Consider the following 25,000-nt stretch of genomic DNA (forward strand, 5'->3'; position numbering starts at 1 on the left):
TTCTCCTTGCCTTCTCCACTTCCTTAACTTCACTCCTAAAACTGCTCCTTTTCCATGATTTATTTCGTTCTCATACACTAAGTCCGAACGGGAAAAGGTGGAAGTAGAGACACGTTAAAAAATTGCTATAAAATAGTAAATAAGGAGGAGGAGGAGGCGCAGGAAAGGATAAACAGAAGCAGCAAGACACCAAAATACATCAATTCGTTGGGGAAAAAAATTGTGCCTCCGTGAATGTTTTAATATGCAAATTAGACCTGGCAATATTTCACGCCAATAGACCTTAATTAATGCCAATTAATAATTCATTACAGGCCTCTTGTTCAGGCCAAGAACGAAACAATGCACACATCAGCCGGATGCTGCAATTATGAGGCGGTGAAGTAAAGTCAAGTTTTGGACTAACACGAATTCTCAGATGGTGCTTGAGTGTAAAGTGGCGTCTAGTGTTTCCCAGTATACGATCTGTCGGTGCCGCTCAGATCTCTCAAGAGACAGTCTGCTTCTCGTCTGAGACCTGCCAGAGACAGTCTGCTTCTCGTCTGAGACCTGCCAGAGACAGTCTGCTTCTCGTTTAAGACTTTCCAGAAAGATATTTATAACAAGCAAACAACAGCGTTAACAATCTCCTTATCAACCCGTCCTCAGGGTATCTTCATTCCATCCAGTGGCCGACCAAAGATGCATTCATCAATTTTAACATGATGCTCATTTAAAATAAGAGTTTTCTCAAATATAAATTAATATTGTATTTATTAGCATATTTATGCTTAGATTAGGTTAGGTGCTTATACTTTCTGTTGGTAATTATCTCTATTTGCAATACATGGGTGAAGCATTTACAGAGTTGCGATTCGAACATATGTCGTTAGCGAAGCACTGGTCGAGAAATCTTCGAACGTCGTCGGTTGTGAGCTGTGCGTAAAGCGCTTTTTTTTTTTTCATTCATCTTGTCCTCATCAACAAAAGCCAAACCCCTGTGAAAGAATGAACAAAAATTTACACACGACCAACCAATCAGTTAACAACCAGGTACGCAATTACTGCTGGGTGAATAGAGGCGAACAGTTAAGGACTGACGGCCAGACAAATCTCCCTAGCTTGGAGTCGAACAAATCACTGGCGAGGCGAGGAGAGGTGTCAACACCACGGAGCCATTAGGGACTGGTGTTCCCTAATGAGTGTTACCATGTTACCAAGGGAGCCGGTCGGCCGAGCGGACAGCACGTTGGACTTGTGATCCTGTGGTCCTGGGTTCGATCCCAGGCGCCGGCGAGAAACAATGGGCTGAGTTTCTTTCACCCTATGCCCCTGTTACCTAGCAGTAAAATAGGTACCTGGGTGTTAGTCAGCTGTCACGGGCTGCTTCCTGGGGGTGGAGGCCTGGTCGAGGACCGGGCCGCGGGGACACTAAAAAGCCCCGAAATCATCTCAAGATAACCTCAAGATAACCATTAAGGACTAGTGTTCCCTAATGAGTGTTACCATTAAGGACTAGTGTTCCCTAATGAGTGTTACCATTAGGGCCTTCATATACGACCTCCATCGTGGAGGGCTGCGATCTCCGTTGTTTTAAGTGTGTCGTATTAAGGCTCCGTCCCCAAATAATATTTAGATCCTGTGCTAAGTGTTTTTTTTTTTTTTGCAATTTTTTGACGAATATGGAATTCCAGGAATCTGGACCTCGTGCGAAGTGTATAGGCACGCTGTCTTGGGCCATTTCGAAGTCCAGTTGGGTTAGGGTGATATCTGATATATGGTTCGATGTTGGTATCACATTCAAGGAGAATTCGTTCAGATTATGGATCTTTGGTGTGTTCAGGGGTTCACTAAAACAGAATCGCACTGTACCCTCAGTATTTCACTCATTTATTACTTATCACTAAAAGTTTCATCTCCCTTGTGCAACGGCTCAATTCTAGAGGTGGTTTTTGTTCTAGATTTTGCAAAGGAGAAAAAGTATTTTAGGTTTCTTTCTATTCACTATAACCTTTTTTGCTCTATTTGCCTCTCCTGGATTTGATATGCTTCCTGCAACGTTACACTGATTGTCTCTATTTCTCTACATAACCATCCTAGTCATTGTTGGGACAAAGCGGAGGGTTCGAGGTGTTCCGCGATTTGTTTTCTTCGGCAATAGAGGGAACGCCGTTCTCGTTCCAATTTGCACCTTTATCTTCTTGATTGCCTTGTGCTACTTTGCCCATTTTCTCGATACACTGATTTAGGTTTGCTAGCTGCTCTTCCCCAGCTTATTTGATAAATGGTTGATTAGTTCCCAGGTAATTTGTTTAATATTGAAATCAAATTTGCTAAATTCTCTTGCTCTTAGATGCAAGACTGTCTATGTAGTTTATTCCCCATGCTTGTCTGAACCTCAATTAGGTTATGATCTAAGTAGCATTTATCTGTAATTGTTATGTTCCTAACCTATTCATTAATGTCTGTAAAAAATAAAGTGTGGATGTTTTCTTTTCTAGTTGGTTCCACTACTTGCTTATTGAAGGCAAATATGTCACACATCCGTAAGAGATCACTTGTGTGTTACTGTCCATCTAGACGACGTTCTGGAAATTACTCTTATATATAGGTATTTGCTACAGTTTCCATTTTAGGCGATGAAGTCACCAAGCAAGATGACGTTTGGGGGCAGGATTTGTGAGATTATACAAAAATGATTTTATTTTCATTAGTTAGCCCAAAGATTTTCTCACTGAACATTTTCTCAAACACGTAAAGAAAATTAAATAATAAAAAATCCAAATTAAATATAAGTCTGAAATACACATGATAATATAATTTCGTCTCACACAGTGGTATATATACTGGTGACCAGGACCGGCCATCTCTCTCCTCACTGGCGCTAACTCCAGGTAATTGACCCCTTGTTCTTTCTCCAGCTGGCGGGGAATTTATGGTGACATAAGTTCACTGACCCTTGGCCCTCCATTTACAAGGCAGACCTGACTGTGATTACAACCTACTACTTATAATAGGCGAAGACCAGCCTATTATAAGCAGTAGCGGACCGCGAAGACTAACCCATTACTGCAGGCTGGTCTTCGCCATTATTTAAAATTGAGGTCTATATGGGAGTTTAAATAAGAGTGTTGGCTACAGTATGTATAGCTCCTTGGTGGCTGTCTTTTGGCCTTCCCTCCTTCCCCTGTGTTCCTTCCCTCTCTCATCCACCGAGTACTCCCCCATTTCACCTCCCCCCCACCACCTGCAAGATCTCCCCTCCTCCCCCCCACCACCCCCCCTGCCCCCCCCCCCCTATATTACCGTCTTGCGTGCTATGCTCGTATATAATTACCTGTATTGATTACATTCTAAACATAGACTCTCCTAAAATAGGTTTCCTTGCAAACTTTCTGTTAAATAACTGCGTCGACATTATTTTTGAGTCTATTCTATTCTCTTACTTATTTTGCATTTTCTTGTATTATTAATAAATTAGATACTTTTTATGTTGATATCTTTCCTATTATTGATGTTTATTGTCTGTCTGTGTATACTCATCTACATTTACTCATCTACGAGTGCTTATAGAGTCCAGGCATAGCTCTCTGGCCCCCCTTGTGGTGTAGGTGCCTTCTGGCCTCTTTTCTCCCCTTTTCATCTTCATTACTTTACATATGTCGAGGATAATCGTAGCAGCCATTTGCCTCCCCACCCTTGGAGTTTGTCAAAGTCTTCCATGGGGAAGCAGGGAAGTGAAGGCAGGGGGTGAAGGGAGGGGAGTGAAGGCAGGGGAGTGAAAGCAGGGGAGTGAAGGGAGGGGAGTGAAGGCAAGGGAGTGAAGGGAGGGGAGTGAAGGCAAGGGAGTGAAGGCAGAGAGTGAAGGCAGGGAAGTGAAGTCAGGGGAGTGAAGGCATGGGAGTGAAGACAGGGGAGTGAAGGCAGGGGGTGAAGGGAGGGGGGTGAAGGCAGGGGAGTGAAGGCATGGGAGTGAAGGCAGGTGTCTGAAGGCAGGGGAGTGAAGGCAGGTGTGTGGGAGTGGCCGGAAACTGGGACAGGTCAGAGAGTCCGGTGCTCGCGCGTCACGCCACACCGTGAAGAGATTCCTCACTTTCTCTCTTATTTTTCTTACGGTGACAGCGAAGAGAAGCGACTGAGGTAAAGTGTGGGGTCTCTTGGGACAGGTGAAGGGTATTGTGACTTCTTTAAAAACACCTCCAAGGGGATTGCTCCCACGAGCCAAGGAGGCGGGCCCATTGTTGAGACATTTTCCTTCTCTTTTACAGGGAGTTCCTTTCGCTACCTCTCGAGAAGGTGAGGCTTTCCAAGGACCGGATAGAATGTGTCTTCACATCTGTGTCTTCACATTATTATTCACATAATAATGTTTATGCATATATGAGAACAACCCTATTTTTTAATACTCAATGCGGTAAAATTTATGTGTTTTGGGCTACGGCCGCTGCTTTAACGAGCTTGGCCTGAGGACGGGTTGTCCACAGAGCCTGGAACACAAGCTTCACGTAGCTACGAGAGCTATTGATCTACCTCGAGGCTTTATCTCTGCTGAACATTTACAGCATAATTCAGAGGTTAAGCAAAATCTTCCATCAAGTTTTATTTTGGCCGAAAGCCTTTGAGTAATAGTGGCTTCATTAGTCTGTGTAACTCCTGTCTATACAATTGTACATTATTCTTTTGTTCATTGTACACACATTCTTCTGAAAAAATATTATTATTATTATTATTTTATTCGTTCTAGTATGCAATAATGAATTTTATACATGAAAATATACAGTAATAATTTGTTTAATGTAAAGTCGTAAAAATTTAATGTTAACATCTTATTATTGAAAGTCAATGGCTCAACAATGTATATGACTGCATTTTGAAGGTCTATCTGTCTGTCCTATACACTTTGGTCAGAATAGCGAAGCCACGCTCTTTGGAGGGTCGGCGTCTAAGTGGTTGGGCAGTGCTCCAGCAATCCGTCCTCATATCCCAGCTCCTATTCTGGCCTCATATCCCTTCTATGTGCTAAATACACATTCTGACAGTTTAACGAAACTGAACGAAAGAAATGTTCAACGAAAGCAACGCACAAACTACAATTCAGGTACCGTACCTGTAATTTAATAACCACTACAAACACACACACACACACACACACACACACACACACACACACACACACACACACACACACACACACACACACACACACACACACACATTTGCCTCGTAACTCATGCCTAAGAGGCATGAGTTACGAGGACAGGCTGCGTGAAATGCACCTCACGACACTGGAAGACAGAAGAGTAAGGGGGAGACATGATCAAAATTCTCAGAGGAAATGACAAGGTAGATAAAGATAAACAGTTTAATACGGATGGTACACGAACAAGGGGACACAGGAGGAAAATGAGTACCCAAATGAACCACACAGATGTTAGAAAAAACGTTTTCAGTGTCAGAATAGTTAACAGATGGAATGCATTAGGCAGTAATGTAGTGGAGGCTGACTCCATACACAGTTTCAAATGTAGATATGATAGAGCCCAGTAGGCTCAGGAACCTGTACACCAGTTGATTGACGGTTGAGAGGCGGGACCAAAGAGACAAAGCTCAACCCCCGCAAGCACAACTAGGTAAGTACACACAAAATAATAACACCCAACACCATCAACAGTGACCCCCCCCCCCTCAACAAATTTTTTTACCCCTTTACTGCTGAAAACTTCAACAAGAAAGCAATGAGAAACGGAACCAGAGGAGCCCAAGCAAGGTGTTGGACCCAGCACTCAACCGGCCGCTCTCACACCGCTCCCAGGTAACGGCCGGGGAGGGACAAAATTTGCTGAAGAATGGGAGACCTCCGCGAGTGGGAAGGGGGTAAAGGGATAGTAAAGGGATGGGTAATTTGGAGGGTTACGGAATGAGGGACGGGGGGGTGGAATGTGAATGTGGGACTGAAATCGAGTGAGAAGGAATGGGTAATGTAAGAGTATTGAATAGAAGGATTCTAGATGAATGGGCGGGCCATGTAATGGATGGGCAACCTATTCATCCATTATCAAGCTGGTATATATAGATCAGAAGACAGACAGAACTAACAAGCAGACAGGCAGTTACATAAGAAGACAAGCAGACAGAAAGTTAGAAAGAAAGACTGGCAGACGGACACAACAGGCCAACAGATTGGCATATACGGAGACAGATGGACAGACTAGCAGACGACGGGAAGAGACAGAGTCACACGGCCCCCCCCCTCCCCCAAGGAACCACCCCAACATCCGCCATCATCACCAAGCTTCACATCTCCTCCTTACCGCTGTGTGCTTCACAACATATTTCTCACGACGGAGGAATATTTGAGTTTTTCCTCTAGATTGATTTTCTGGTGAAGTAAATTGTAGTCAAACCGTCCCCTAAAAACCAGGTACTGTCATCTCCCCTCCCCTCGAACAGACATTCTAATTCATGTATATATATATATATATATATATATATATATATATATATATATATATATATATATATATTTATATATATGTATATATATATATATATATATATATATATATATATATATATATATAAATATATATATATATATATATATATATATATATATATATATATATATATATATATATATATATATATATATAATAACGTTGTACTGAGCGGGGTGAGAATAGCTTGAGCTAACTCATCCCTTTGTGGGGATATATACCACAATAAACTTCAATTTAAATTTCAAGATACTGTACAAACAAATGCTGCAGATACATAATTATGTAATAACAACAGTAAACATCTTTGCATTATATAAACATCATATATGCAACTATACTTTATGAAGGATTATGTGATAGAGGATCGTTGGCGGTGACTGTTGCAAACAGGTATGTCAAGAATACTTAGTGGAACAGTTTGATAGAGTACACAAAAATAGTTTAAAACGGTGTCCAAACTCCGCAGACTTTCTCACATATTCTGCCTCAAATTCCGCATACAATCTCATTAAACTTAACATTCCTTTTAAGTGCAATCTACCTGTCTCTGATATTCCTCTTTATCTGTACCCCACTATTCAAGTATCATACACACCTGTCACCAAGAAAGATTATGAGAATCTTGCTCTTCTCAAAGCTGTCACTCTTGAAACAATTGCCTCCTCCATCGAGAGTTTAAGATCTCACGAGCACTGTGTCTACACCGACGGCTCAGTCCAATCCTCTACTGGACGGACTGCAGCGGCATGTAGGTTTTATAGAAATAATATTTGCACAAAGACTGTCAGTGTCAGGTTAAACAACTGGCTGACCTCCACACAAGCAGAACTAGCAGCATTACAACTAGCTACCAGTACATTAAGAACATTGGAGGAGGAATAATATTTTGTGATCCAAAGTCTGCTCTTCAAGCAATCGAAAACTTCTGGAAGATCGGCAGCAAGAACCTCATACTAACAATTATAAATGACCTAATCGCTGCACAGAGTAAACGGTTTCGAATCTCCTTTCTATGGATACCATTACACATAAATTTAACCCATCATAATGAGACAGACATTTCAGCCAAATTAGCGTGCAACAAAGATGAAGTTGAATTAGATCTAGGTATCCCCATCTCTGCTGTCAAAACTGTATCGTTCCAAACACGCAGGTCTGATAGGAAAGAGATTTCTGACTCCCAACGACCTGAAAGCACTAGTATAAAAAGCTATGATTTGTTCAGATCTGAAACCTATATTTTTGGGCAGCACAAAACGTCCACCAGACCGTGCGACACAGTGGTTGCCAGAACTAGGTTGGGTTACCGTTACCTGTGGCAGGTGGCTACAGGTGATGGATCTCCCAATTCTGAGCACTCCAGGTGCAAACTCTGTGAGCAGGAACTGCGGCATGATCTCCCGCACTACATCACTGAATGCCCAGTTATTAGACCTTTCAGACCTGTTGGCATGAGGTACCTGGAGCTTTGCAATTACGTTATTCACTCTCGTGTTCTTGAAGATATCCTCATATTGCACCCAAAATTTACCAGTGCAGGCTACTGAACATATGGCCCAGTATGACTAACCATCCTGCGAGATGGTGACTTTTGGTATCACTGCTGCCTTATTCACTCTTGTGTTGATGATGATATCCTCATAATGCACCCAGAGTCTGCCAGTGCAGACTACTTATCACATGCCTCTGTATGACTAACCATCCTGTGTGATGGGAATTTTTAGCACCACGTAGCTAGCTTTGTGACACTGTACTCCCCTTCATATAGTCTAGGGAAGCTGCACAAGTGCAGATGTATCTTAGTGTGTTAATACAAAAATAATTTATGCAAATCTCTGTGAGCAAGAACTGGGTCATGATCTCACATACTACATTACTGAATATCATCAGACAATACAGACCTGGCTGGCATCAAGTACCTGGGGCTTTGTAATTACTTCCTTCACTCCCGTGTTCTTGAGGATATTTTCATAATGCTTGCAAAGTTTGCCAGTACAGGCGACTTGATCACTCTGTCCTCTTACACAGAAAGTCACATTTTGAACGTATGCGTTACATAAGGCCAAAATTTGTCATACTTGAAAATGGAAGCGGCTGGCGAAAGTGACGTAGTGTCCCGTTTTCTATTTTGGCTCCTCTGGTAGGTTAGAAGAAAACATTTTAATTTGACCGTTTTTTTTTTTTTGACGTTGGGAAACTTTGGAGGACGGGGGGACTTGATCACGCAGGATCAAAGATCTGAAATTCAACCCCCCACAAACACAATTAGGTAAATACAATTAAGTGACTACACACACACACACACTTCTCTGAACACGCATGGGTTCAGAGAAGGGAAATCATGCCTAACAACCCTTCCGGAATTCTATGATTAAGTAACAAGAATAAGGCAGGACAGGGAAGGATGAGCAGACTGCATATTTTTGGGCTGCCAAAAAGCCTTTGACACAGTACCGCACATGAGACTGCTATTCAAACTTGAGAGGCAGGCGGGAGTAAGCGGAAAAGCCCCTAGCTTGGGCAAAGAATTACTTACCAGGCAGGAGCCAGAGAGTAAGTCAGGGGCGAGATGTCAGACTGGCGAACTGTAACGAGTGGAGTACCTCAAGGATCGGTGCTGGGACCAGTTCTATTTCTAATGTACGTGAACGACATGTTTATAGGATTCGAGTCCTATATGTCGATGTTCGCGGATGATGCGAAATTAATAAGACGAGTTGTGACAGATGAGGATTGTAGGATCCTCCAAGACGACTTGAACAAGCTGCAGAGATGGTCAGAAAAATGGCTACTGGTGTTCAACACGAGCAATTGTAAAGTTATGGAAATGGGACTAGGTGACAGCTGACCAAAGGGCCAGTACACAATGAAAGGAAACTGCCTATCTGTGACGGTTCGAGAAAAAGATCTGGGCGTGACGAAACACCTAATCCAACTCCTGAGGTACATATAAATCGGATAACGACAGCAGCGTACTCTACACTGGCAAAAGTTAGAATGTCATTCAGAAATCTAAGTAAAGAGGCATTCAAGGCGCTTTACACTGCCTACGTGAGACCAGTCTTAGAGTATGCATCCCCATCATTGATCCCTCCACCTAAAGAAACGCATTAAGAAACTGGAAAAGGTTAAACAATTTGCGACGAGGGTAATCCCGGAGTTGCTTTGGATGGAATATGAAGAGCGACTAAAGGATCTGAACTTGACGACGCTAAAAAAAAGGAGGGGGCCGGGAGATATGATAGCAGCATAAAAAAATATTTAGGGGGTATTGACAGATTGAAATAACGAAATGTTCACACTGAATATCAACAGAACGAGGGGACACGGGGTGGGGGGAGGGGGAAGCTGGAAACTCAGATGAGTCATATAGATGTTAAAAAGTTTTCTTCTAGCGTGAGAGAAGTGGGGAAATAGAATGAACTAAAGGAGCACATTGTGGAAGCAAACACTATTCATAGCTTTAAAACTAGTTATAATAGATAAGGACAAGAGTCATTGCTTTAAACAACCGAAGGCTAGAAAGGCGGAATCCTGCAGGCACAAATAGGTGAGTACAGAGACACAGACACACACACACACGCACACACACACACACACACACACACACACACACACACACACACACACACACACACACACACACACACACACACACACACACACACGAATTATATTTCAATACAAACAAAAAGTTAGAATCACATCCTTAACCCGGGTGTCCGTCCTTCACCACCCACTCACAACGCCCCAGATGTCAGTGGTCGACACTTGCTGTTTATCTCACTACATGGAATGTGACTTTCAACCCCCCCCCCCTCCTCACCACTTCTTTTATCCAATATCCCATCAAATCCCATTGAGTTTTCCTTTTACGTATTACCACCACCCCTCGTCCCCCACTCTCACACCACCCCTCCCAATCTCATCATCATCCCCCCCCCCCTCACTTTCTCCTCCTTGATCAATCCCCACCACAACTCTCACCTTCCCCCACTCTCACTCTCACCGTACTCAATCTCTACCCCACCCTAGCACCCTTCCATTACACCCCGCCTGGACAAATATCCCCCATAACCCCCCCCCCTCACCCCCACCGAACACCCCCCCCCCACTCCCCCAATACATCACTTCAGGTGAGGGAACACGATCCGTGTCTTCCATAAATCGTCTCGTCCTGCTCTCCTAGATTGCCTTCTCATCCTCCAAGGTGTCATTGTCCACACCCAAGACTAACGTTACAATCACCACCACCAATACCACTACTACTACCACTACCACCACTAATAATACTACTACTACCAGCACCACAAATGGGCTCGAGCCAGATTATAGGTAAATTAGCATCACAAAAAGAATCAAACTATCCCCCATTTACTACACATCAGTATACGTATGAATTCAAGAAGTAAACTTGATATCTAAGAGCTCCATATACTTCACAGATGTATCAGTAGACCAAGAGTGACAAGCACTAGGAACAATAGTTAAAGAATTAAATTATATAGTTAGTTTTAGGACCGCAGACTGGTATTTCACTTTATAGATACGCTCTTCATTCACGAAGCTTTAGAACACGCTCTTACTGATCACATACGACACTTGATAACACCCAATTGATTACACAATTTATAGCATTAGTGCAAACCATTAAACATCAATCTTGTTAAATATATGTTAACTGGGCGGCAAGTCATGTAGGAATACCTGGGAATAACATTGCAGGTGAAACTGCAAAACATGTAATTAATTGGAAGAGTGCAGGCATTTACATAGTGCAGTCTAGCACTGATTGAGAGAACAATGAGAGTCGGAGCAACGCTAATTACTAACCATGACACAACAGCTGACATGTCAGTATCTGCAGGATGGTTCAAGAATTCAGGCAACAATGAACCAATTATTTTGTTGAAAGGACACAAAAGTACAAGAGGTGTGCACTTGCCCCGCACCAGGCTCGGATACCCATGGCCGCATTCATCACCGTGGACCAATACGGACACATTCATCATCAGACGCATTGTCTCATCAATGTTACACACAACCTGGTCCAAGAAAGGTCCACACAACCAGGCCATCTCTCAACAAAGTCCCACACCACTTGTCCACCTCTGAACAACGTTCCAAATCGCTTATCCTTCGCTCAGGAACTAGTTGGTGCTCCCGCCCCTCAAGCGCGCACATGAAATATGTCCTCGACAAACAACCCGTCTTCCATTCATGCTCTGTTTTGGTTAATGCATTTGCATATATATGCTGATGTATACCAGGCCAATATTTATGCAGCCATCCACTAACTTCCCCCAAACATTTCATTTTAAGTTCCAGTAGATGTTTGGCGTTTTTTGTCTCTTGTATATATGAGGGTGAGGCATTCGCAGACGGCGAGCCGCAACCACGTGGGGTGAAGATACGACTAAACCACACAACAGAAAATGGAGAAACGACGACGTTTCGTGTCCGTCGACGACCATTAAGTCGTGTGATGACTTCATCATTGTATCACCATGCATTCCAAGCACGGAAGCCCAACCACTTGGGCTGGACAGTAGAGCGACGGTCTCACTTCATGCAGGTCGGCGTTCAATTCCCCGACCGTCCATGTGGTTGGGCACCATTCCTCACCCGTCGTCCCTTCCCATATCCTTATCCTGACCCCTTCCCAGTGGTATATAGTCATAATGGCTTGGCGCTTCTCCTGATAATTCCTTCCTTCCAGTGAACAAATCCACAAGGGCCGTGACGAGGATTCGAACCTGCGTCCAAGAGCAGGTTCCTTCCAAGCAGGTCCTTCCTTCCCAGCACGGAACTGGCACAGCTCTAACCACAGAGCGAAGTTTGCGTTTTTGTTTGCAAATAACTCCATATAATAGAGCCAAATCAGTAGTTTGGCTCTATTATATGGTCGGGAGGTCATTCAGCTTGAGGGAATTATTTTGAGCTTCAACTCCCGTACTCTTCCCACTTTATACATATTTGCTTAGCAATTTGCAACTAGATTAGTGAAACGTATTTTATTATCCTCAAAATATCATTCATTCTTGATGTCATTCAACGTCTCTTTCGCAGTGAAATATTTTCTCTTTGAGGTGACCTTGAATCTCCCGGGTAGTGGTCCCTGGGGCTCCAGCACCCGTGATCCCGTCCTCTGAAGACCGACGGGTTGACAGTTTGATTGGTCGCTGGGTTGACAGTCTGATCGGTCGCTGGATTGACAATCTGATCGGTCGCTGGGTTGACAGTCTGATCGGTCGCTGGGTTGACAATCTGATCGGTCGCTGGGTTGACAATCTGATCGGTCGCTGGGTTGACAGTCTGATCGGTCGCTGGGTTGACAATCTGATCGGTCGCTTGGTTGACAATCTGATCGGTCGCTGGGTTGACAATCTGATCGGTCGCTGGGTTGACAATCTGATCGGTCACTTGGTTGATGGTCTGATCGCTCACTTGGTTGATGGTCTGATCGGTCACTTGGTTGATGGTCTGATCGCTCACTTGGTTGACGGTCTGATCGGTCACTTGGTTGACGGTCTGATCGCTCACTTGGTTGACGGTCTGATCGGTCACTTGGTTGACGGTCTGATCGCTCACTTGGTTGACGGTCTGATCGGTCACTTGGTTGACGGTCTGATCGGTCACTTGGTTGACGGTCTGATCGGTCACTTAGTTGATGGTCTGAGCGCTCACTTGGTTGACGGTCTGATCGGTCACTTAGTTGATGGTCTGAGCGCTCACTTCGTTGATGGTCTGATCGGTCTACATGTATATTCCACAAATGTATTATTCATTTGAGCCACTCACAAGCACCATGTATAACTCGGTATAACAACGTTATATACTGATATACATAACTCAGTATATATAACCCACTAACAAGCACGGTGTATAACAAAGTGAAACATTTCAAATACGAAGCATTCTGAACAATCAAAGCAATCGGTTTCTCCTAACTACTCTAAGATGCATCGGGGGTCAGTTAGTCCTGGAGCTTAGTTAGTAAGCTCTATGTTATTGTTGTTGTTTAAGATTCAGCTACGAGGAACAAAAAGTTCCAAGTAGCACGGGCAATGGTGAGCCCGTAGTGGACTTACCTGTCACAGGAGCGGGGTTGTAACTTCTAAGGTAAAGAAGTTACAGCTCCGCTGTAACTTCTGTAACCCCGGATAATAAGCTCCATGTTGTTGCCATAGATTCAGCTACTCGGAACAAGTTCCAAGTAGCACGGGCTATGGTGAGCCCGTAGCTTACCTGGCACAGGAGGGGGCAAGTTGCACGGGCTATGGTGAGCCCGTAGTGGACTGACCTGGCACAGGAGCGGAGTAAGCTCCATGTTGTTGTTAAAGATTTAGCTACTCAGGACGAAGTGTCCATGTAGCACGGGCTATGGTGAGCCCGTAATTCAAAGCTCCAGGACTAACCAATTCTTATAGACGATCATTGGTGAGGTGGTTACTGTACCGTGTACGCTTGATGGTTTTTCTGGGCGGCACTGGTTCGAATCCTGGCTGGGTCAGTAGAGTTCGTAGTAATTTATGGCTCGTGCGTTTAATACATCCTTTGTGTCACACACACAATACACACACACAAAATATGTGTGTGTGTAAAATATGGGGCCTGGTAGCCTGGTGGATAGCGCGCAGGACTCGTAATTCTGTGGCGCGGGTTCGATTCCCGCACCAGGCAGAAACAAATGGGCAAAGTTTCTTTCACCCTGAATGCCCCTGTTACCTAGCAGTAAATAGGTACTTGGGAGTTAGTCAGCTGTCACGGGCTGCTTCCTGTGTGTGTGTGTGTGTGTGTGTGTGTGTGTGTGTGTGTGTGTGTGTGTGTGTGGTGTGGAAAAAAGAAAAGAAAAAAAAGTAGTAAGTAAACAGTTGATTGACAGTTCAGAGGCGGGCCGAAAGAGCAACGCTCAACCCCCGCAAACACAACTAGGTGAATACACACACACACACACACATATATATATATATATATATATATATATATATATATATATATATATATATATATATATATATATATATATATATATATATACATATATATATGTGTGTGTATATATATGTCGTACCTAGTAGCCAGAACGCACTTCTCAGCCTACTATGCAAGGCCCGATTTGCCTAATAAGCCAAGTTTTCATGAATTAGTTGTTTTTCATCTACCTAACCTACCTAACCTAACCTAACCTATAAAGATAGGTTAGGTTAGGTTAGGTAGGGTTGGTTAGGTTCGGTCATATATCTACGTTAATTTTAACTCCAATAAAAAAAATTGACCTCATACATAATGAAATGGGTAGCTTTATCATTTCATAAGAAAAAAATTAGAGAAAATATATTAATTCAGGAAAACTTGGCTTATTAGGCAAATCGGGCCTTGCATAGTAGGCCGAAAAGTGCGTTCTGGCTACTAGGTACGACATATATATATATATATATATATATATATATATATATATATATATATATATATATATATATATATACACACACACTAGAGAAGACAGGTGTATATGGCCAAAAGTATTAGATAATAAATAGGCGATATTATATTATTAGGGAATTTAAACCAGTTCAGCCGTGCATGTACATGTTAGGCTTGGGACAAAAGCTTTGCTGGCCATCTTTGTTCTCGTTCATTAAATGTTATATTTTACAACATAAGTTTTGTCTTATCTCTGTGATCCGGTCGATATCGCGAGGGAATAATACAAGACCCTGAATGTTTCTCGAGAGGAGTACCAATTAAGAAGGGAAGTAACCACTTGTGTCTAGAGTAGAGGTCACGTGATCATCAACAACAGAGGAATGCCACATGAACAGTGTTGAGGGACGTGGAACATGACAACAGGTACACTGATGTGCGTGTGTACCTCTACAGGTAACGCAGAATTCTCTCACAAGGGATGAGACTTAACCAGACGACACTCCAAGTGGTACTGACTCCCGAGTGGTACTGACTCCCAAGTGGTACTGACTCCCGAGTGGTACTGACATTGGTGGAGTGTTTGTGGTAGTAGTGGAGTGTGTTTGGAGATTTGTTTTCTTTACTGTTGGGGAAGGAAGATCTCCGCGTTACTTTATATGAAGACCCAAAGAATATTTCGAAATATATTTCAAATATCAAGAAATGCTATCTTTTTAAAAATCGCTGAATTAGCTATCCTCCTGTGGTTTGTGCCAAGGAGAATAAAACAATGGTGACTGTTTCTAAAAACAATTTTTTTGTTGTAACTTTTTGACAATTCAGAATTTAATGTCATCCAGGAGTTTGGAAACATATAAAAAAAATTACGATACTGTTGTCAAAAGCAGGAAAATATTAGTTTTGGAAATCGATGAATTCGTTCACACGTGAGTTTGCCCGCTGGATTAAAGTGATAGAAAAACGTTATAGTAACAGGAGAATTGATACTTAAAAAAAAAAACTGAATAGTGATATTCTGGAATTTGAAACCAGAACGAGAAAATTAAAAGATCTTTTTATAAATTGAGAAAATGTTAGATTTCCATAACGCTGAATTTTGTCATCCTTCACTGGGGTTACGGCGTTGGTAAGAGTCCAATTTTTTTTTGTTTAGAACGGAATTATTAATTAAAGAAAAAAAATTGCTTTTGAAGACGTTGGTTGTTCGGAAGTGTTTGCTCATATTGTCAAGTGAAGAGACAGTTTAGTGCAACAAAAATGACGTATATCACTATATCAGAAATAAATCATTACATGTAAGAATACACACAAATAAAATCCATTGCATATTAAACACTTACAAGTACTCCCAGCAGTCATTTACATTCGTACAAAGCACTTTCAAAATATATTTTTAAATGTAACTCACTAGCCTTCAATTTACATTTACATTTTAGGACATAATTGCAGAAGTAACAGCACAGTTAATTTTCACAGGTTAATCATATCACATACGTAATTCACAGTGGAAAAAAAATAACGTTCCGCCCACAACCAGAGTAATTAAAGTGGAGGAACATGTCATTGACAATGGCCAGAACGCTCACAACTTGTGATGTAATGTCATGAATGACCATTTCCACGGCATCATAACAGTTTCAATTACAAACTCATCAGGATAAAAAAAATTAATGGTGTGTTGCCCAGAGGAAGTGCCACGGATAGAGAGTTCTGCCAGTGGAAAGTTCTACGTTTAAAAAGTGTTTAAACCCTGGAAAGTATTACAACTAGTGACGCCTACAACTAGAAAGTGCTACAGCCAGTAAGTGTTGTTACAAGTTAGACCTATGAGTTTATAACGTAGAGGAACGTGTACATTATAAAGCTCGCCACAGTTACAAGCACTGATCATATAGAGAACAGCGCCTATATTGAGCCTCTATACAACCCTATACCTACTATCTGGTAGGGTTAACGCTGCAATAAAAATAATTTAGCCTTTAGGTTGTGTTGCAAGCGGGAGTCATATACCACCAGCTGGGCCTGTGGGGAAGCGAGGAGTTCTTCAACCTAAATTACATTGCCTAAATCTGCATCTTTAAAAGATAATGTTTGACAGATCGAGGAGTGGGGCCAGACACTTGGGGCTAGCCGCGCGAAACTTTGCAAGGTGACTGGTCTATATCTGGGGATGGTCATAGGCGCGTCGGGGGTCTAGCTCCATACACTGTCAATTATATGCTCAAAAACACTGTCACAATCATACAGCTTGGGCCGAAGACACAAAATAATGTAATATTCGCAAAACAGTTGTATTTAGATTCTTGTTCCAGACGCATCTAATAGGGACCCGAGAGAATAGAAATACAATAAAATAGCATGAGATAGATTATGAAAAGGTTGAGTATAATCCCATCACTGGGGCTGACGCATAGTATAGAAAAAATGGCAAAACTTTTCAAATATCGATTAATTTGCGATATCCTTTTTCATCCTTTTTTAATAATGTAATCCAACGCGGTTGTTACATAAGGATCCCAGAACATCGTGTGATCGATTTAAGAGGAAAAAGAAATGCTAGTTTTGTGAAAATGCTTCATTAAATATCCACCTGCGGTCTGAGCCAAGGACAGGAAAAAATAGCGACACTAATTTCTAGGAGCAGAAGCTTGGAATTTTGTTAATAGTTCAGAATATATTGTGATCCCGAGGTACTGGCACAGGAACAAAAGAAATGACGATAATGTGTCAATTTTATTTTTTTGTTGACAAGTCGCTGAATTCATTTACACGGGGTTTGACTACTGGATTCGAGTAATAGGGAAAGCTTTTATACCAAAACAAATGGTATTTTTTCCAAAAACACTAAATAGTACGACACCCTGGTATTTAGGCACAAGAACCAAATAAATTAAGAGACAGGTTGACAAAATTATGATATGCTAAATTTTCAGAACGCTGAGTTATGTTATCGTGCGGTTACCTGCAGATGACTGAGTGAGTGTGAGTGACTGAGGGGGGTGGAGAACCTGCACAAAATACTACTTTCCGAAAACGCTTACCTTTGACAACAGGTCAGAAGGCTCAGGAGAGTTTACATTGTCAAATGAATAGAACTTCATGCAGTAAAGTACGAATGACTAATTATCATATATTTATAATATACTAGGGGGTATTTATAATATACTAGTGGGGTATATATAATATACTAGGGGGCGCGACCGATAGTTTGCCTCTTCTCCCACTCCCCTATATTCACTCCCCCCCCCCCCCCTTGGTCCTCTCCTTTACCCCTTACCTTCCCCTTCCCCCTCCCCCCCCCACAGCATCCCCAGTCCCCTTCATCCTCCTCCTCCGCCTCCCTCTCGCTACATAAGAATGCGGCTCCAAATGCCATCTAATAAGGCCCCGAGAGAATGACGGCACCATAACGACAAATCACAAGCAATAACAAGAAAACGCTAAGTTTAGCATCACTGGAGATGCAGCCTAAGACTGAAACATCACTTTTCATATATCGATATATTTTATTATTTTTGTTAATGACTGTGATCCTAGGTGGTGATTACGTAAGGACCTGAGGAAATTGTAAGGTTGATTTAAAATAACAAGAAATGCCACTTTCTGAAAACCCTGAATTAAGTGTCGTCTTGAGGATTATTTTTCACAAGAAGAGTAAAATGAAACTGTTTTCTAAAACAAACAAAACTTGCATTAGAAACAGCTGGATTAGAGTAATATCGAAAGCGTTTAAAAACGGGGTGAAATATCACTTTTTGAAAAACTTGAATTTAGTGACATCCCTGGATTTGGGCCCCAGGAACTGATAAAATAAGAAATCGTTTGAAAAAATCGAAAAATACTCGAATTTGAAAGTGACGAATTTATTATTTCCCCGCAGTTTGATGAATATAAAGAGAAACATCAAAGAGATTGATGTTTCCGTTTGAAAATCCTGAATTTTGTTATCCTGGGGTTCCGGCGATGGTCTTGATTAATAGTGCGACCGTTTTAAGAAGCCGTGTATATATATATATATATATATATATATATATATATATATATATATATATATATATATATATATATATATATATATATATATATATATATATATATATATATAGGTACTCACAGGTACACCGAACAGTCATTTACATACGGATAAAGCACTTTTAATAAACATAAATTTTTAAATGCATCTCGCTGGCATTCAATTTCTATTTCTGCATATATATATTTTATGATAATCGCAGCACCAACAGCTCGGTTAATTTTCACGGTTCATCGTGTTCCAACAACTATTCCGCCCAGAACCAGAGTAATTAAAGTGGACAGACTTGTTATTCATAAAAGCCAGCAGGCTCACAACTTGTAACACAACGTTACCAATGACAATTTCCACGTCATAACAGCTTAGAGTTACACACACACACACACTCGTCTTGGATAAAATCAAGTCTTATCTTGGATAAGTCTTATTCTTAACTCAGACACAAAGAAAGTGGTATAACAAAGTTGGACAAGTTTCTAGTTGAATCACTGTCACTTTCTAGTGCTAGAACTAGAAAGTTGTGCAACTAGCAAGTTCTATAACTAGTAAGTGCTACAATTAGTAGATGCTACAATTAATACGTGTTTAAACTAAAAAGTGTTAGAACTAGAAAATGCGCCATAGACTGAGTGCTATAACTACTAAGTGTCACTCTAAGACTGGTGTTCCAGATACCACTTAATAAGTAGCCGAAAAGAATGGCAAACCCATCTAAAAAAAAAAAAAAACAGTTATGGCAACGATGAGCTTAGTATCGTCACTGTATGGGGGCTTGGGCCCCTGTGTCGGTCCTAAATAGCCACACTTTTCATATATCGATTTTTTTTTTTACCTTTTTAAAAATGTGATCGCAGGTGGTTCTTTTATAAGAACTCTAAAAAAAATGTGAGACAGATGAAAAATTACACAAAAATTATACTTTCTGAAAACTTTGAACGAAGTGTCATCCAGTGGTTTGAACCAAAGACAGAAACAAAAATCTGTTTCTAAAAGCGTTTTGTAACTTTTTAAAATTATAAATTTAGAGTCGCCACATGCACTTGAAGAAAAAAAAATGCTTTTCTTTTCATAAATCGGCAAGTACTAGTTAAGGAAATTTCTGAAATCATTCACACAAGGGGTTCACCCACTGGATTACAACACTGGACTAAAATGTTAACAAACAAGAGAAATATTACTGGACGGTAGAGCGACAATCTCGCTTCTTACAGGTCGGCGTTCAATCCCCCGACTTTTCCAAACGGTTAGGTACCGTCCTTTTCCTCGTATTCTTTCCAAGTGCTATATATTTATAATGGCTTAGCGCTCTTTCCTGAAAAATCCCCCTTACCTTACCTTTCCGGAAACCGTGAATTTAGTGACCTAAGGTTTGATGCCTAGAAAAGAATGTTTTCTAAAAAGAATGTTTTCAAGAAAATGTTTTTAGGGATCGTTTAAAAAAGTCGAAAATGTTAGATTGTGATCTCGCCAAATTTATTCTTCCAGTGGTTTGGTCACTGATTAGTGTAATAGAGAGAATTTTTTTTTAAACTGCGTTATTGGAATATGCTGAATTTTGTCCTCCTGGGGTTACGGTGTGTTGTTTTTGAATAATAGTCCAATGGGTACAATATATAAGTTGATAACGTCCATTCAATGTTGAATTAATGTTGATAACGTCCATTCTACGTTGAATTAACGTTGATAACGTCCATTCTACGTTGAATTAACGTTGATAACGTCCATTCAACGTTGAATTAACGTTAACAACGTCTATTCAACGTTGAATTAACGTTAACAACGTCTATTCAACGTTGAATTAACGTTAACAACGTCCATTCAACGTTAAATTAACGTTGATAACGTCCATTCTACGTTGAATTAACGTTGATAACGTCCATTCAACGTTGAATTAACGTTAACAACGTCTATTCAACGTTGAATTAACGTTAACAACGTCTATTCAACGTTGAATTAACGTTAACAAAGTCCATTCAACGTTGAATTAACGTTAACAACGTCCATTCAACGTTGAATTACCGTTGATAACGTCCATTCATCGTTGAACTTAAGATACTTTTGGACACTGTTGCCCACTGGTAGAGTTGAGGGCTTCAGGAAACCGATAAACACTATCAAATATACAGCTGAAGAACTCGTGGTTAAGGGGGGGGGGGCCCAAGGAGCAGTGTCCTATACTGTCAAATGAAATAAAGGAAATACGACTAAGGTGGCAGACTGTATGATAGATATGAAATAATAACTGTGGGAACACGTAGATCAATAAATTCCAGGACGTGAGAAAATACACATACACATGTAGACCTGGCCATCATTCATATATATATATACACACCTGGCCATCATTCATATATATATATATATATACACACCTGGCCATCATTCACTTACAGACACACCATTTTCAAAAGACATCACTTTTTCAGAGTAATTAAATAGAGGCAGAACGCTCACAGGTGCTCAAAAAAGTTGTGAATGACCATTTCTGCCACTTTATTGCAACATAAAGACACACACACACACACACACACACACACACACACACACACACACACACACACACACACACACACACACACACACACACACACATATATATACATTATAACAAAGTGGATAATATTTGTAAAGAGCTCATGCAAAAAAGTGCTTTATACTGCTTGACAGTATAGCAATAGGAAACTTCTGTTCCAGAAGAGTTCAACAAGAGGAAGGTGCTATTTTTACAGCTACAACTAGCAAGTGCTACTTGCTAGTTGTAGCTGTAAAAATATAGTAAATGCTTCAGCTAAAATGCCAGGTGGTAAAACTAGCAACTGCTTCAATTAGTAACTGCTCTAACAAACATGAACGAAAATTAATATGCGCTACAACTAGTAGTGCCTACAACTAGTAATGCCTACAACTAGTAAAGACTACAACTAGTAAAGACTACAACTAGTAATGCCTACAACTAGTAAAGACTACAACTAGTAAAGACTACAACTAGTAAAGACTACAACTAGTAAGGACTACAACTAGTAAAGACTACAACTAGTAATGCCTACAACTAGTAAAGACTACAACTAGTAAAGACTACAACTAGTAAAGACTACAACTAGTAAAGACTACAACTAGTAAGGACTACAACTAGTAAAGACTACAACTAGTAATGCCTACAACTAGTAAAGACTACAACTATTAAAGACTACAACTAGTAAAGACTACAACTAGTAAAGACTACAACTAGTAAGGACTACAACTAGTAAAGACTACAACTAGTAATGCCTACAACTAGTAAAGACTACAACTAGTAAAGACTACAACTAGTAAAGACTACAACTAGTAAAGACTACAACTAGTAAAGACTACAACTAGTAAAGACTACAACTAGTAAAGACTACAACTAGTAAGGACTACAACTAGTAAAGACTACAACTAGTAATGCCTACAACTAGTAAAGATTACAACTAGTAAGGACTACAACTAGTAAAGACTACAACTAGTAAGGACTACAACTAGTAAAGACTACAACTAGTAAGGACTACAACTAGTAAAGACTACAACTAGTAAGGACTACAACTAGTAAAGACTACAACTTGTAAAGACTACAACTAGTAAGGACTACAACTAGTAAGGACTACAACTAGTAATGCCTACAACTTGTAAAGACTACAACTAGTAATGCCTACAACTAGTAAAGACTACAACTAGTAAAGACTACAACTAGTAAGGACTACAACTAGTAAAGACTACAACTATTAAAGACTACAACTAGTAAGGACTACAACTAGTAAAGACTACAACTAGTAAGGACTACAACTAGTAAAGACTACAACTATTAAAGACTACAACTAGTAAGGACTACAACTAGTAAAGACTACAACTATTAAAGACTACAACTAGTAAGGACTACAACTAGTAAAGACTACAACTAGTAAGGACTACAACTAGTAAAGACTACAACTAGTAAGGACTACAACTAGTAAAGACTACAACTAGTAAGGACTACAACTAGTAAAGACTACAACTAGTAAAGACTACAACTAGTAAGGACTACAACTAGTAAAGACTACAACTATTAAAGACTACAACTAGTAAAGACTACAACTATTAAAGACTACAACTAGTAAGGACTACAACTAGTAAAGACTACAACTAGTAAAGACTACAACTAGTAAGGACTACAACTAGTGAAGACTACAACTAGTAAGGACTACAACTAGTAAGGACTACAACTAGTAAAGACTACAACTATTAAAGACTACAACTAGTAAGGACTACAACTAGTAAAGACTACAACTAGTAAAGACTACAACTAGTAAGGACTACAACTAGTAAAGACTACAACTATTAAAGACTACAACTAGTAAAGACTACAACTATTAAAGACTACAACTAGTAAGGACTACAACTAGTAAAGACTACAACTAGTAAGGACTACACGTCATCCACGCCACCAGTCACGTGTCATCCAGGCCACCAGTCACGTGTCATCCACGCCACCAGTCACGTGTCACCCACGCCACCAGTCACGTGTCATCCACGCCACCAGTCACGTGTCATCCAGGCCACCAGTCACGTGTCACCCACGCCACCAGTCACGTGTCATCTAGGCCACCAGTCACGTGTCATCCAGGCCACCAGTCACGTGTCATCCAGGCCACCAGTCACGTGTCACCCACGCCACCAGTCACGTGTCATCTAGGCCACCAGTCACGTGTCATCCAGGCCACCAGTCACGTGTCATCCAGGCCACCAGTCACGTGTCATCCAGGCCACCAGTCACGTGTCATCCAGGCCACCAGTCACGTGTCATCCAGGCCACCAGTCACGTGTCACCCACGCCACCAGTCACGTGTCATCTAGGCCACCAGTCACGTGTCATCCAGGCCACCAGTCACGTGTCATCCACGCCACCAGTCACGTGTCATCCAGGCCACCAGTCACGTGTCATCCAGGCCACCAGTCACGTGTCATCCACGCCACCAGTCACGTGTCATCCACGCCACCAGTCACGTGTCATCCACGCCAACAGTCACGTGTCATCCACGCCAACAGTCACGTGTCATCCACGCCACCAGTCACGTGTCATCCAGGCCACCAGTCACGTGTCATCCAGGCCACCAGTCACGTGTCATCCAGGCCACCAGTCACGTGTCATCCAGGCCACCAGTCACGTGTCATCCAGGCCACCAGTCACGTGTCACCCACGCCACCAGTCACGTGTCATCTAGGCCACCAGTCACGTGTCATCCAGGCCACCAGTCACGTGTCATCCAGGCCACCAGTCACGTGTCATCCAGGCCACCAGTCACGTGTCACCCACGCCACCAGTCACGTGTCATCTAGGCCACCAGTCACGTGTCATCCAGGCCACCAGTCACGTGTCATCCACGCCACCAGTCACGTGTCATCCACGCCACCAGTCACGTGTCATCCACGCCACCGGTCACGTGTCATCCAGGCCACCAGTCACGTGTCATCCACGCCACCAGTCACGTGTCATCCACGCCACCAGTCACGTGTCATCCAGGCCACCAGTCACGTGTCATCCAGGCCACCAGTCACGTGTTACCCACGCCACCAGTCACGTGTCACCCACGCCACCAGTCACGTGTCATCCACGCCACCAGTCACGTGTCACCCACGCCACCAGTCACGTGTCATCCACGCCACCAGTCACGTGTCATCCACGCCACCAGTCACGTGTCATCCACGCCACCAGTCACGTGTCACCCACGCCACCAGTCACGTGTCACCCACGCCACCAGTCACGTGTCATCCACGCCACCAGTCACGTGTCATCCACGCCACCAGTCACGTGTCACCCACGCCACCAGTCACGTGTCATCCACGCCACCAGTCACGTGTCATCCAGGCCACCAGTCACGTGTCATCCACGCCACCAGTCACGTGTCATCCACGCCACCAGTCACGTGTCATCCAGGCCACCAGTCACGTGTCACCCACGCCACCAGTCACGTGTCACCCACGCCACCAGTCACGTGTCATCCAGGCCACCAGTCACGTGTCATCCAGGCCACCAGTCACGTGTCATCCACGTCCAGCTGACAAT

General features: G+C 42.0%; 2 protein-coding genes across 2 annotated transcripts in view; both read right to left on the minus strand.

Annotated features, from left to right (window-relative positions):
• LOC123762694 (5-hydroxytryptamine receptor 2A) overlaps positions 1-25,000 on the minus strand; it is a 513,254-nt gene that overhangs the window by 331,562 nt on the left and 156,692 nt on the right. The window lies entirely within an intron of this gene.
• Positions 12,511-16,525, minus strand: LOC123762793 (spermatogenesis-associated protein 31H1-like). The gene is made up of 2 exons (XM_045749552.2): positions 16,441-16,525; positions 12,511-13,235 (listed from the first exon to the last, which is right to left on the minus strand). Exons 1-2 carry the CDS (start codon positions 16,523-16,525, stop codon positions 12,511-12,513), a joined length of 810 nt encoding a protein of 269 aa, XP_045605508.2.

This window comes from Procambarus clarkii, chromosome 27 (assembly GCF_040958095.1).
Source record: "Procambarus clarkii isolate CNS0578487 chromosome 27, FALCON_Pclarkii_2.0, whole genome shotgun sequence".
NCBI classification, from domain to species: domain Eukaryota; kingdom Metazoa; phylum Arthropoda; class Malacostraca; order Decapoda; family Cambaridae; genus Procambarus; species Procambarus clarkii.

Excerpts from the sequence above, each read along its gene's own strand:
- LOC123762793 (XM_045749552.2), bottom strand. The coding sequence starts at position 16,525 with ATGGTCATTCATGACATTACATCACAAGTTGTGAGCGTTCTGGCCATT. Across the intron at positions 13,236-16,440 it reads CCACTTTAATTACTCTGGTT|ACCGATCAGACCATCAACGA; the intron begins GTGGGCGGAACG and ends ATATACATGTAG.